The sequence below is a fragment of the Crassostrea angulata genome, chromosome 1 (assembly GCF_025612915.1).
Source record: "Crassostrea angulata isolate pt1a10 chromosome 1, ASM2561291v2, whole genome shotgun sequence".
Taxonomy (NCBI): Eukaryota; Metazoa; Mollusca; class Bivalvia; order Ostreida; family Ostreidae; genus Magallana; species Magallana angulata.
Window position 1 is genome coordinate 30,267,442 of NC_069111.1, and position 15,744 is coordinate 30,283,185.

The following is a 15,744-nucleotide window of genomic DNA, read 5'->3' on the forward strand; positions in this document are numbered from 1 at the left end:
GAAATGTGATGTCTTTATTTTTTTTTTTAACACTTTTCTCTGATCCTTACTTTTGTTTATGTAATCATCCCGTGCCTGATATTCAACCCATTCACGTGTACATCTCATCCAATCAGAGGTGTTCAATTTGAGACGTTTCACTTATTGATCTTCTTATTTTGGACAAGAAGGCACGCTATTGATGTAAAATCAAATCTGTACCCACTGCCCACCTCTTTCTACCTCCAAAGATAGTAAATGAATATTAGGCCTAATGTTTGCTTGACCTCATTCTAGTTTTGTGAATCCCCCCACCTTTTTGTGGGCAAGGAGTTTTTTATGCTCATTTTCACACATGCTTTAACAGTAGGTGTCTGTCATGTATTTTTTTGTATATTTGTTGCAGAATCTGTCTTGTGTTTTGTGTATATATTTATTTTCATATGTGTATATACATGTAATAAAGGCCATGATTGCATTTAGCACCACATGTATTATTACCATGGTAACATGTTTATGTTTGAATAACCTCCTGTTTTGTATACATCTTTTAGGACATTAACTAAATGGCATTATTCATTCTTATACAAATATTCTGTTTTTGACTGCTTATAACCAAATAAAAAAAACCCACAAAACAAGATCAACAAAAAACATGCTCAGTCTCTTTGGCAAGGTTCTTCAAGCAAAGTAACACAAAAAGTTAAAATGTGATTTTATGTGAAACCTCGTCTTTACAGTAAAAGCAATGAAGGCAATCCAACACGTGTTGATAAGTCGAAAATTGCAAGATAAATAGAAAATTGGTTAAGATAACAAACAGTTTAGTGTCAGAACTCACCAAATAAAATCAAAATTTAACATAGAGGAGTGTAAATCAATTCAATTGTTGAATTAAAAAACTATCAGTATTAGAATTTATCAATGAAACCTCAATTAAATTAATAAATTTTCTCTAAATAGAAAACATCATTTAAAAACGATTTTTAAAAATTATCATATCAAACAATTGAAAATCCAATCTTTAAAACACATCATTTTAATAAAAAATCACATAAATAAACAAAAATCATTGAACTTTAAACAAAAAGTTTTTTCTTTTTTCTGTTTTTACAGGTATTCCTGAGTAATAGACTTTTCATTAAAGGAAGCTGTCTGTGCCAGCCTTCTATGGATAGCAAAGACGGAAATCTGTTTCCCATATCTAGGGTGATTTGTGAATCGGGCTGTTTAAACGACGAAGTGAATTTTAAATCTGTTTTTAAACAGTGTTCCGTAGTCAGCACGTTCCAAAAAGTGACTGCTGTCAAAGAAGGCTTGATATTAAGGATAAACACTTTAGACAACACCAATGTAACTATCAGGTATTTTCAAAGTAAAACAATAAGGGGAAGAAAAATAAAAAATAAAATCTACATGTTTGAGTGATTTATTAAAAGAGTGTAAATTACCATCCGCTCATGAACTCCTCATCACATAACAATGATATTGAATTAAGCACAAAGCTCCAATACGTATAATTGTTTAATAAAAGTTTATCCTTTTTATTGATAGCTTGTACAGTGAAATGCAGTGTGTCGCAGTTATTTCACTCAAGAAATATGGTAAGTTATAGTGAATACTTCACTCAAGAAATATGGAAAGTTATAGTGAATACTTCACTCAAGAAATATGGTAATTTATAGTGAATACTTATGTGCTGTTATCTACACTATAAGAGAAGTGACACAGAACGCTGCAACTGATGATACATACAGCCGTCAAGCCAATGTTATGTTAACTAGCATGTCATAAAAGTATACAAGCATATTAATAATTATGTTATGAAAGACGGTAGATTTCGTTATTTACAATATCATTTAAAGTGCATCGAAAATATTCGAAAAATTGCGAAAACATGTGTTCAAGAGATTGTGGTGGTGTTGTTTTAGGAAGATCGGTTCAATACGGAGGACCATCTTTGCTACGAAAACGTCGGAGTAACAGAAACTCTGATAGAACAAACGAAGGAAATGATGGGGACCAAACCCGAAATCAAAATCAAAATGGTAAGGCAAATAATGTTAGGCAAATCCTGATTGAAAATCATTGATCGCTGTGTAGAAATAGAAAAATATCGATAACATTTTCAGGAAAGAGCAATGATGGACAAGGAGAAAACACCAATGAAAGAAAAACATCGGAGAATAATGGAGAACATCAGACAGCCGAAAACACCGATGATACAAATAGTGAAGCCAATCACGTGAGCCCAAGTATGAGAACATAATTTTAAACCTTATGAAGAAAACGTAGAGAAAATTAAAATATTATCAAATCCAAAAATAAAAAAAAGCATCAAAGATTTGAAAAATATTTTTTTTATCTGACGTATGTTGAATTGAGTAATCTTTGACGCACATTGCATAACAAACAAATTTAAATGTAAATTCGTTGTTATTCAAATCAGAAAGTATGCCATTGTCCCTTTTTTAATTGTGTTTACCCATATTAAGATCCAATCACTCAACGATGCATATCAGACCTTAACTTGTTTTGTTTAGAAAGAGAATATTGACCATTCATATACATTCTAAATGTAAAACACTGATGATAAGAAGGGGACGAAATCTGCGTAACATTACAATTGTCTGGTTTATAGGTCGCAGTTGTGAAACAAGACAGTCTACCTGCAATACCAGAAGGAGCGTTGGTCAGAGTTCTGGAGACGGTTCCTGTCACTGTGACCTACTTTGTGAAGAACGGCAGGACTGCTGTGAGGATGTGTATGTCGTTTGTAACAGACGTAAGTATTGAAATTAACGTTCAAGGATTAGGCCAAATTAATTTTGGATGATTTGCTTTTTAACATCACAATCGTTTTGGTTTTTCTTAATTTATAGAGCCTTCCGTTACAACTGTGGAACCATCCCTTCCTATTACATTACCAGAGGACGAAGCTAGTAAGCAAGAAAATAATGCGAATATCGAAGAAAGTCCGACAACAGGAAATACTGATGAACGGCTAGAACAGACATTGCAGAGTACCGATGAGAGTCAGACAACCCAGAGTACCGATGGAAGCCAGACAACCCAGAGTACCGATGGAAGCCAGACAACCCAGACTACCGATGGAAGCCAGACAACCCAGACTACCGATGGGAGCCCGACAACGCAGGACACTGACAAAAATAATAGAGGTATGGTTTGACCAATTCAATTCAATGTGTTCAAAACACCACATTCAGTCCTTGTCGTAAAGCATTTTTAAAGAAACTAAATGTGCTATCTCTATTATGACGTCATAATTGATTTGATTGTAAGATGCCATTTATTCATTATGACGTCACACATAATTTGATAGATCTTTCCCCCGTACTTTACGGCTCTAAAGTAGTCATTTTCATGGCATGCGTTGGGAAACTTTTAACATTTTTAATTTCAAAAATGAAAATGTACATAATCAATCGGTTAATATAATCAAATGTATATTCTGAATATTATTCTGGTCGTATTAGTAGTAGTTTCCCCATATAATATTATATAAATAGTGCCTGTTTGGGAGGGTAACAGTTGAAATTGACACCCCGAGAAAACCATTGTCAACCGACGCGAAGCGGAGGTTGACAATGATTTTCGAGGGGTGTCAATTTCAACTGTTATCCTCCCAAACAGGCACTATTTATTTTGTTATACTGAATGTCTTTTTTAAAATTTTTAAGAAAATTTTACTGCTTTTATATAGGAATAACGTGAATTCTACAGCGAACCGTACGCGCATAATTTTCGCGTATGTAACATTTTTAATGTTACCCGTTGCCAAGTGCGTTGCTAACGCTGAGGGTAATAGTAAATATTATTAACTGCGTCTTAACCAATCAGATTTCAGTATTAAACATGAAAGTATAACAATGTTGGTTATGAATCTTATTATTATACTAGTAATATCGGGAGTGCGCTTGCCTCTAAACAATACGGTTCCAATGCGTTGGTCTTTATACATGTTCATTGTACTTCGTTTCTAAAATGACTTTCTATCCCCAACCAAAATTAACTATTCTTCATTTTTAAAAAAAATCATAGCCCAAATGAATAGATCGACTCCTCATTGTTATATTTTCATTTCATATTCATTCATTTTCCGACTTTTAGTATCGATAATTGCTTCAAAGAATTAAACTCATTAACACAATTTCATTTGTACGAACCCTATATTGTGCAATGCCTCTGTTTAAACAATTGAAACTAAATTGAAGAAGGTAATTAGTTTTTAAAATCTTATTTGATAAACTGTATCAATGTATATTTTTTAAAAGTGGCTGAAAAAACATGTACATATATATGTTGAACAAAATCAATCAATAAGCAAAAAAAAATATTATTTGAAAATGCATGTCGCGAAACCGTGAATGGTTAATGTCAAATTCGTTTGGCTACCGCTATTCACTCTGTCCACAAAACAAGTTTTCTTTTCAAACGCTTTTCTATCACGTGATTGACATTCTATAAAACCTTCAAACAGGATACCCCGATTTTATCTCTACTTGTCCAAACACATGGGGAGGAATATTAAAATAGAGTCTTTCTGACAAAGCCATTGTCGATATTGTTTTGTCTCGAGCTAAATATGAGATTTATTCGACGAACAAAGTTAGTCGAGTCATTTATCCGTAGTGAGTTTTGGCAATTTTGATCTGGAGGAAGCTGTTACTGTGGAGTATTATGGACGCGCTAAAAACAACTTTGTTGATGTTGTTTTTACTCGAAATAGTGGGCGGAGTTAAAAAAGTAGGATATGTACATATAACCCATACTAAACTCGCCAAGCTATGGTACAAATAAATATAAAAAATGTATTTATGTTTTGATGATTCAAAACAGAAAGTCACAAAAAGTAATAATTCTAGATTAAGGGGTAGGGATGGTTCCTATTGTAGTATCTCCCTTGAATGCCAAGAAAAATGCCATGAAAATTTTGTTATGAAAAGTTATGAAGCAGATGCTTGGGTTGATGTGTGATTTTTTAAAATTTCATTGAGAACTTTTTACGTGCCATCACATTTTGTTCAACTTTAAAATAAAATATTCAAAAATTTGAAGTGCCGATTTTAGCAATATTTTGACAAAATTTTGATATTGCAAAGGAAAAAACCCAGTGATGTTAAGCATTTTGAAATTTGTTTCCGCTCTTGAATTTAATGAATATTATTTGCAAATAAATTCCATCAAATAAGATAATTATTGCATAAACTGAAATTGCCAAAAAAAATCATAATGCCATAAAATGGGACAATTTCTATCAAAATATCTCCCTTGCAAGATAAGAAAGTACAGTGTAGTCATGAAAATTTTAAAAACTATTAAAAAAAATCATTGACAAATAATTTTACTCTGCAACGCCAAGTTCCACCTAATACTGATAAGCTTTGAAAGAAATAAGCAGTATGCCTTTTTTCACTCGTAACAATAAAAAGTGAATCGAAAGTAAGATCAAGCAATATCTTCTTTAAGAATCTTATCAATTGTTAATTAAGTATCCTAAATTAAGTTTGGAGACTTATTGTTTTTGTACGGTTCTTCTTCTTCTTCTTTCTCGCTCTGAACTAGTCCGTCACTTTTCTCAGAGATGGCTGATCAGAATTGTACCATACTCAAGGATATCATAGGCCTGCATATCTAGTTGTGAACCCTGTTTGATTTTTCTCATTTGGATTGGCCAACCACTTTCTTGGGGTGTCAAAAGGATATGGGGTATAACACAGAACCCTATTGGAAAAATCGAAGACTCTATGTAAATGGTTATAACTTGATAACAGACAGAGATAATTACATAGGGTTTTCAGAAACAAATATTGACTGTTATAGGCAATATATAGAGTGTATTAGATCTTTACCCTGGGGTCATCATCACCCCCCCCCCCTAGGAATTTGAAATGACCAAATATCTTAAAAACGGTTGAGATCCCCATCCCTAAAACATATATTTTCTTGTTCATTGTGTCAAGATACATCAAATGGTATGTAGGTCATGTCCTCCGGGGATAGTCCTGACCCCCTTGAACAGGAAGTGCACATATATCTTGGAAACAGTTGAGATCCCCCTTAACCATATCTATTCGTGTTCCTTGTGTTAAGGGGCATCAAATGGTATGTTGGTCATGGCCCCCGGGGGTAGTCATGACTCCCCTCGAACAGGATCGGAGTGCCCAAATATCTTGAAAACGGTTGAGATCCCCACTCTATAACCATATATATTCTTGGTTCTTGTGTTAAGGGTCACCAAATGGTATGTAGGTACAGGGCCCGGGGTAATCTTGACCTCCCTCGAACACAAAGTCCCCAAACATCTTAAAAATGGTTGAGATCCCCACCCCTAAACCATAAATATTTTTGGTCCTTGTGTTAAGGGGCATCAAATAGTGTGTAGGTCTTTGGTCCAGAGGTATTCCTGATCCCCCTCTAACAGGAAGTGTCCTAATATCTTGAAAATGGTTGAGATCACTACCCCTTAACTTTATATATTCTTGTTTCTTGGGACTTATCGGTTCACCTGATATACAGTAAATAACCCCGGGGGAACATGAAATTTCAGAGATAGAAATAATCAAGTATTAGATATTTTTGTCTGCAAAGTTTGACCAATGCATGTTGGTCATCCCAATCCCAATGATGGCCTCGTTCGTTTGGGGGACTTTATAATCGGCCCGATTATAATTAAATCTTGTTAATTTCATGGTTTTTTTTTTTTAAATGTAAACCGAAATTCTTAATATCATTTTCAACATGAAAGGAGAATTTTTTTTGAAATCTCCTGTAAAATAATTTGAGGGTGCTGTCAAATATGAAAGTGGTTGAGATAATGCACTTACTGTTTTTCTCCCTTTTCTTATCCACCGTATAAGTTTTGAGCAGGATTAAATAGAAGTAAGTCAAAATATTACATTTCATATCTTAAAAGGACATATTTGTTCTAATTGAAGTTCTTTATTATTAATTATTGAATTCACCAAGCTGACCCAGCACCATACATAATATTTGCTTGAAAGACTGAGCCTGGCATCATACAAACCCTATGAAATAGAACCTTGACAATAAATAGCATACGAAATATTTATTACTCCGTTATTACAAGTAATTGGTGGATGTTGGCCGCATAATAACTTTGTGGGGTAACTGGGGCCAGTTAACTACCCATGTGGGGACACACTGTGGGCCCGAGTCTAAAGCACCAATGCCCGAACCTGAACGATCCCCAGCGTTCTAAGGATGGTAGTGAGAACTCCCTTTTTCACCCTGTCTCCTGCAGTGCTACCTTGTTTAGAACTTTTGCAAAGGCTTCGTTATAAACATGATTATTACATGCACCAGCCTTTAGCATCCCCTCACTTGAGTGAGGTGGATGTGGCCTCACCTATACACAGTGTAGGCCCCACCTTAAAAAAACCCCCCAATTTTGAATTATAACAACATGGCACAGTTAACTGAGTCATGACTTGGCTTTTATAAACCATATTGAATGATTTTATTTATATACTAGCTCCTACCATAAGAAGCAAGTAGGGGGAGACACTCAGATTTCGTAGCAGAAAGTGTCAACACATACCACTGCGGACTCCCCATTCCCGCCACAGACATTGGGACAATGTCCCCCACAACACCCTTAACATACAAATAAATATGCTTGCATTTATGAATAAATGAGGAAAAATTTATGTAGACTGGTAAACTTTTATATCCGCCTTAGATTGTACATGAAATTGAATAAGCATTGAAACAAAGGTCAATACCAAGTATGGCAACACATTATGCTTTAAGTAAAACAAACAATTTGAGCCAAAGCATTGTTCCCATCATAGCAGCAAAACATGTATGAGAACTCTCTGAATAATAACAAAATTGTACATATGAATAAATGGGATTGGGGACAGAATAACTGTGCTTTAAAAAAGAACAACAATGGGGTTTCTGCAGGGGCGTCTGGATAAGCCAAATGTTAACTCGTATAGATTTTTTTTCTTAAGTACAGTTTTATCTGTAAATCAATATTGACTATTTGATATAAAACAAAATAATCCTGACAATTGAGAGCATTGATGGTCAAATTTGAACCTTTCCAATGGATTATTTAGGTAGTGCTTTGAGCATAACAACTCTACTTTATTGGAAAGTTTAATTTTTTTGCTTATATGTAAGGGAGAGTTGTTAAAATTATTGGCATTCTTAAAATTAGCGAATTTAAACCTTAGCTTAACGTAAACTTAGAATTACATTAAAAGCCGAATAAAATTATGATGAAATAATGATTAAAAGTGAGTTTTATTCAGCAGTCAATAAATTACTAAATCTTCACCAGAAATCATTTGGCTTTTTAAATCAAGTATCCGTTCCCTGAAAAAATGCCTGATTCCGGATTTTGTAATATGCAGTATACAAATTTTTATCTTGTAAATTCGATTGCTATTTAATGGTTTATCTACTTTTTTATTATACGATAATAGCGATATCACTATATCCTGAAAAATAAAACGAATTCTGCTTTTTAAGGTAGTTGTTTGTCAAAACCAAGAACTTGCGATCACGACAACAGAAAAAATACAGGGAACTCTGCAGACAATTCGTGTCACTGTGACCTAAGTTGTGAAGCCCGACAAGAATGTTGTGACGACGTGTACGACGTATGTAACAGACGTAAGTAAACACTTACACGTTTGTAGATCATTACAGTATTCACTAAAATGATTTTGTATCTGAAAAAAAACTTTTCTCTTTTTATAAGACAGTAAAAACAAGTTTATAAAACCAGTTTTAATCATCAGAATAGAACTTATCAATCAATATAAATATTTAAATTGTAAAATTCTATAAAAACTGATTATTTCAACGGCAAAAGGTTGTATAGGGTACTTTTGATCAAGGCCATACTAGGCGCTTCTCAATTTTGGATTCCAAATATTATGAACATATTACATGTATTCCCTTTTACTTTACATCTAAATTTTCTTACGCTAAAATACTATGTTCTGGATAGATTACCAAGTTGTTTTTCTATAGGAGTATGTGTACCACAGACAATGGTCATAAAATATGTTCTATTGAAGCTATACATATAAAATAATACATGGTTTCGAAATAACACAAGGAAAAGTTTCTATTTGCGGAGATATAAACAAAGGAAAATACTGAAAATCGCATCAGACCTTAGAAACTTGCGACAGGAATATATATTTTTTTTATTTTAAACACTATAATACAAAAATCAGTTCAATCTTATATTAGCAACATATACGAGAGTTGTTCGGAAATTATTGAGACATTTCCTCTTATTCTTTTAGTAAAAAAGATAAACCATTGAAATTTCACCAAAACGTTAATCAGGATAGAGACTAGCCATGTGAAAAGTTTCTAGTTCATGGCATGAATAGATCATTCCTGGTAAGCTGACCAACCTACCTTCGTCCAATGACCCGGCGCAACCGCAAACTTTTCGCAACGTCATTTTAACGCTTCTTATTGCTCCTGTGTTTTAAACACCTTACAAACGAACGGAAATAAGAATTATTCTTTATTTATCATCTTTTGTTTTCATTTCAAGATGTTATCATTTACATTTTCTGTCATTCTTGTTATTTTCAGGAGGAAAATCGAGTTATTTTTCCCGAAAGTCTAACTACTGCGAATGTCTCCTGCAGTTATTTTTTATATATTTTAGAACTGTTGACAACAGTTAGTGTGTCAAAAGTACTTGATAATTAATCCTTTTGGACTAATTCTAGTTAAACAATCAGTGAAAAAAATATGATGAACTGGAGCTCTATACCTTGTCTTGTCATCGTATAGTTTTTTTAAAGCAATTGCTTGGCCTTAAAAGGTCTTCTTCCGAGATTTCCACCAGTTTGACGGTTTTTAATGCGCCGCCTTGACGTCAAAATTCAATGTAAAGTCGTTGTCAGATTTCTATTGTTTGGTAAATATATGTGTACCATATCCGTATTTCAACTCAAACATCAGTGAAACTTAATCAAAAGTTAGTCGCAAAGAATAGCAAAATGAGCATATTTAATTTGATTTCTTTTATCATTAACTGTAATTCTACGGACACTTATAAAGTAGATGTTTAAGTTATTAAATCTCCGAGTTCATGGCTGCGCCGGGTATCCCGACCACCGACTTGTTTATCTATCGTCGTAAACAAAATATTAGATATTCTTTTAATATCACTTTGTTTTATTATTTGTTGGCGTAACTTCAGTGTCTATGCCAATTGTTACCAAAACTCGTCAATTAGGAAAGAAATTATTCGAGTTGTCTCAATAATTTCCGAACAACCCTCGTAAATGAGGTGTTTTAGTTCTACTGTTAATAAGTTTTTATAATAAAAAAAATCATAATTTCAAATTTCAAACAGCAAGACCAACCATATCAACATCGACAATGACAAGTTCAACATCAACGGAACCGACTCTATCAACGTCGACAGAAGCCATAACAACAACAACATCAGAAACACCAACAACATCGACAGCAGCTACAACATCAACAACAGAACAAACAGTATCAACATCGACAGAAGCCATAACAACAACACCATCAGAAACACCAGCAACAACATCAACAGCGGCTGTAACAACATCAACAGCACAAACAGTAACAACATCGACAGAAACCATAACAACAACATCAGAAACACCAACAACAACATCGACAGCGGCTATAACAATATCAACAGAAGAAGAAGTATCAACATCAACAGAAGCCATAACAACAACAACATCGGAAAAACCAACAACAACATTGACAGAAGCCATAACAACAACAACACCATCAGAAACACCAGCAACAACATCAACAGCGGCCACAACAACATCGACAGCGGCTATAACAACATCAACAGAAGAAGTATCAACATCAACAGAAGCCACTACAACAACAACATCGGAAACACCAACAACAACATTGACAGAAGCCATAACAACAACAACAAAATCAGAAACACCAACAACAACATCGACAGCGGCTATAACAACATCAACAGAACAAACAGTATCAACATCGACAGAAGCCACAACGACATCAGAAACACCAACAACATCATTGACGGAAGCCGTACCAACAACAACAACATCAAAAACACCAACAACAACATCGACGGCGGCTATAACAACATCAACAGAACAAACAGTATCAGCATGGACAGAACCCATAACAACAATATCAGAAACACCAACAACAACATTGAAAGAAGACATAACAACAACATCAGAAACACCAACAACAACATCGACAGAAGCTATAGCAACAACATCATCGACAGCTGCTACAACATCAACATCAATAACACCAACAACAACATCGACAACAGCTTTAACAACGACATCAGAAACACCAACAACAACATTGACAGCGGCTATAAAAACATCAACAGAACAAACAGCATCAACATCGACAGAAGCCATAACAACAACAACATCTGAAACACCAACACCAACATTGACAGAGACCATAACAACAACAACATCAGAAAAACCAACAACAACATCGACAGCAGCTATAACAACATCAACAGAACAAACAGTATCAACATCAACTGAAGCCATAACAACAACATCAGAAACACCAACAACAATATCGACGGAAGCCATAACAACAACATCAGAAACACCAACAATAACATCGACAGCTGCTACAACAACAACATCAGAAACGCCAACAACAACATCGACAGCGGCTATAACAACATTAACAGAACAAACAGTATCAACATCGACAGAAGCCATAACAACAACAACATCTGAAACACCAACACCAACATTGACAGAGACCATAACAACAACAAAATCAGAAAAACCAACAACAACATCGACAGCAGCTATAACAACATCAACAGAACAAACAGTATCAACATCAACTGAAGCCATAACAACAACATCAGAAACACCAACAACAATATCGACGGAAGCCATAACAACAACATCAGAAACACCAACAATAACATCGACAGCTGCTACAACAACAACATCAGAAACACCAACGACAATATCGACGGTAGCCATGACAACAACAATATCAGAAACACCAACAACAACATCGACAGCTGCTATAACATCATCATCAGAAACACCAACAACAACATCGGCAGCAGCTTTAACAACTACATCAGTACCAACAACATCATCGACAGCAGCTACAACACCAACAACAGAACATACATTATCAACATCAACAGAAGCCATAAAAACAACAACTTCAGAAACATCAACAACAACATCGACAGCGGCTTTAACAACAAAATCAACGGAACAAACAGTCTCAGCATCGACAGAAACCATAACAACAACATCAGAAACACCATCAACAACATCAACAGCAGCTTTAAAAACAACATCGATAGCAGCTTCGACAACAACAACAGAACAAACAGTATCAACATCGACAGAAGCCAAAAGAAAAACAACATCAGAAACACCAACAAAATCATCGAAAGCAGCTTTGAGAACAACAACATCAGAACCAACAACAACAACATCGGAAGCAGCATTAATTACAACAAAAACAACAACAACAGAACAATCAGTATCAACATCGACAGAAGCCATTACAACAAAAATATCAGAAACACCAACAACAACATCAACAGGAGCTTCAACATCAACAACTGAACAAACAGTATCAACATCGACAGAGGCCATTACAATAACATCGGAAACACCAATGACAATATCGACAGGAACTTCAACACCAATAACAGAACAAACAGTATCAACATTGAAAGAACCCATTACAACAACATCAGAAACACCAACAAAAACATCAACAGAAGCCAGTACAACAATAGGAAAACCAACAACAACATCGACAGCAGCTATAACAACATCAACAGAACAAATATTATCAACATCGACTGAAGCCATTATAACAACAATATCAGAAACACCAACAACAACATTGACAGCAGCTTTAACAACAACATCAGAACCAACAACATCAACATTGACAGAAGCCCTAACATCGACATCAGAAATACCAAAAACAACATCGACAGCAGCTCATACAACAACATCAGAACCAACAACAACATCGACAGCAGCTATAACAACATCAAAAACAGAACCAACAGTATCAACATTGACAGAAACCATTACAACAACAACACCAGAAACACCAACAACAATATCGACAGAGGCCAGTACAACAAGAATAGAACCAACAACAACATCGACAACAGCTATAACAACATCAACAGAACAAACAATATCAACTTCGACAGCAGCTATAACAACAACATCAGAATCACCACCACCAACATCGACAGAAACCATTACAACGACATCAGAAATACCAACAACAACATCGACAGCATCTTTAACAACAACACTAAAATCACCACCAACAACATCGCCAGAGGCTAGTACAACATCAGAACCACCGACAAGATTGACAGCAGCTTCAACAACATCAGAAACATCAACAGTATCAACATCGACAGAAGCTATTACAACAACAACATCAAAAACACAAACAACAACATTGATAGATGCTACAACAACAACAGAACCAACAACAACATTAAAAGCAGCTATAATAACAACATCAGAAACACCAACATTAACAACATCGACAGAAGCTATTACAACAACAACATCAGAAACACCAACAACAACATCTAAAGCTGCTTTAACAACAAAAGAACCAACAACAACATTGAAAGCAGCTATAATAACAATATCAGAAACACCAACAACAACATCGACAGTAGCTACAACAGCAACAATAGTACAATCAACATCGACAGAAGCAATAACAACAACAACATTAAAAACACCAACAACAACATCGATAGCAGCTGTTTCAACAACATCAGATCCAACAACAACAACAACAACACCTATGTCAACAGCAACTTTAACACCAACAACAGAACATACAGTATCAACATCGACAGACGCCATTACAACACCATCAGAAACACGAACAACAACATCGACAGCAGCTTCAATATCAACAACAGAGCAAACTATATCAACATCCACAAAAGCCAATGCAACATCAGAAACACCAACAACAACATCAACAAAAGCTTTAACAACAACTTCAGAACCAACAACATTTACACCAACATCAATAGCATCTTTAACATCAACTACAGAACAAACAGTATCAACATCGACAGAAGCCATTACAACAACATCAGAAACACCAACAACATCGACAGCAGCTTTACCATCAGAACCAACAACATTTACACAAAGTTGTGCGGCAAGAAGAGATATCTGCAATCACGAAGACAGGAACAATGCAGGGAACTCTGCAGACAATTCGTGTCACTGTGACCTACGTTGTGAAGCCCGAGAGGACTGTTGTGACGATGTGTACGACGTATGTAACAGACGTAAGTAAACACTTACACGTTTGTAGATCATAATAGTTATTCACAGAATTTAAATGATTTTGTATCTGGAAGAACTTTTGTTTTTTTATAAGACAGTTAGAAAAAAAGTAAAAAAAAAAGAGAAACTTTTGATTAAGGCCACACTAGGCGCTTCCAAATATTATGAATATATTACATGTATTCTCTTTTAATTTACATCTAAACTTTCTTACGCTAAAATACTACCGGTATGTTCTTGGTAGATTACCAAGTTGTTTTTCCATATAGGTGTATATGTACCACGGACAATGGTCATAGAATATCTTCTATGTAAGCTATAAATCAACATATAAAATATTACATGGTTTCGAAATAACACAAGGAAAATTTTCTATTTGCCGAGATATAAACAAAGGAAAATACTGAAAATCGCATCTGACCGCAGAAACTTGCGACAGAAATATGTATTTTTTTTTTGGATTTTAAACACTTTAATACAAAAATCAGTTCAATCTTATATCAGCAACATATAAATGAGGTGTTTTAGTTCTACTGTTAATAAGTTTTTATAATTAAAAAAATCATAATTTCAAATTTAAATCAGCAAGACCAACCATATCAACATCGATAATGACAAGTTCAACATCAACAGAACCGACTTTATCAACGTCGACAGAAGCCATAACAACAACAACATCAGAAACACCAACAACATCAACAGCAGCTTTAACACAAACAACACAACAAACAGTACTAACATCAACAGAAACCATATCAACAACATCAACAATTACAACAGTACCAGCGGACAGTACAATATCAGAAGAACGAGCCTTAGTAACATCGACAAAAACCATAAAAACATCAACAGAACCGGTAACATCATCAGAGACCATTACAACAACAGCAGAAACACTTTTATCAGCATCGACAGAATCAAGTGCAATATCGGAAGAACCACCTATTTCAACATCGACAGAAGCAAGTACAACATCAGAAGAAACGATGATTCCAACATCGACAGAGGCTAGCACCGCATCAGGAGAACCGACTGGTTTAACATCGACAGAGGTCAGTTCAACATCTATACAACAACCCACGGAAGCCAAAATAACATCAACAGAAACGACCATATCAACATCAACAGATGATTTATCAACAACAATGCCATCTTTATTAACAACATCAACAGAGGATCCAACGACCAAAGTGGTTAAAGCATCAGAAGAACTCACAAACACACTGGAAACAGAAACAACAACATCGGAAACTGCCACAACACCATTTAGTATTACGACAACCGAATCAGTTTCCATATCAAAAGATAAAGATTCAATTACAAGTATACCAGATGAAACAGAAGTGACCAAAGCAACTGAAAACTTGTTATCCATTACAGAACCTGGCACTGTTGCAGGTGA

The 15,744-nt window shown here is 34.9% G+C and overlaps 1 protein-coding gene across 1 annotated transcript; it reads left to right on the forward strand.

The window, feature by feature from the left end:
- The first annotated feature begins 1,876 nt into the window (after window positions 1-1,876).
- Window positions 1,877-15,354, forward strand: LOC128192072 (GATA zinc finger domain-containing protein 14-like). The gene is made up of 10 exons (XM_052864509.1): window positions 1,877-2,027; window positions 2,112-2,224; window positions 2,621-2,751; window positions 10,364-11,361; window positions 11,453-11,660; window positions 11,870-12,528; window positions 12,640-12,778; window positions 12,884-13,363; window positions 13,625-14,281; window positions 14,928-15,354. The coding sequence occupies exons 1-10, from the start codon at window positions 1,877-1,879 to the stop codon at window positions 15,352-15,354; spliced, it is 3,963 nt and encodes a 1,320-aa protein (XP_052720469.1).
- The last annotated feature ends 390 nt before the right edge of the window (window positions 15,355-15,744 follow it).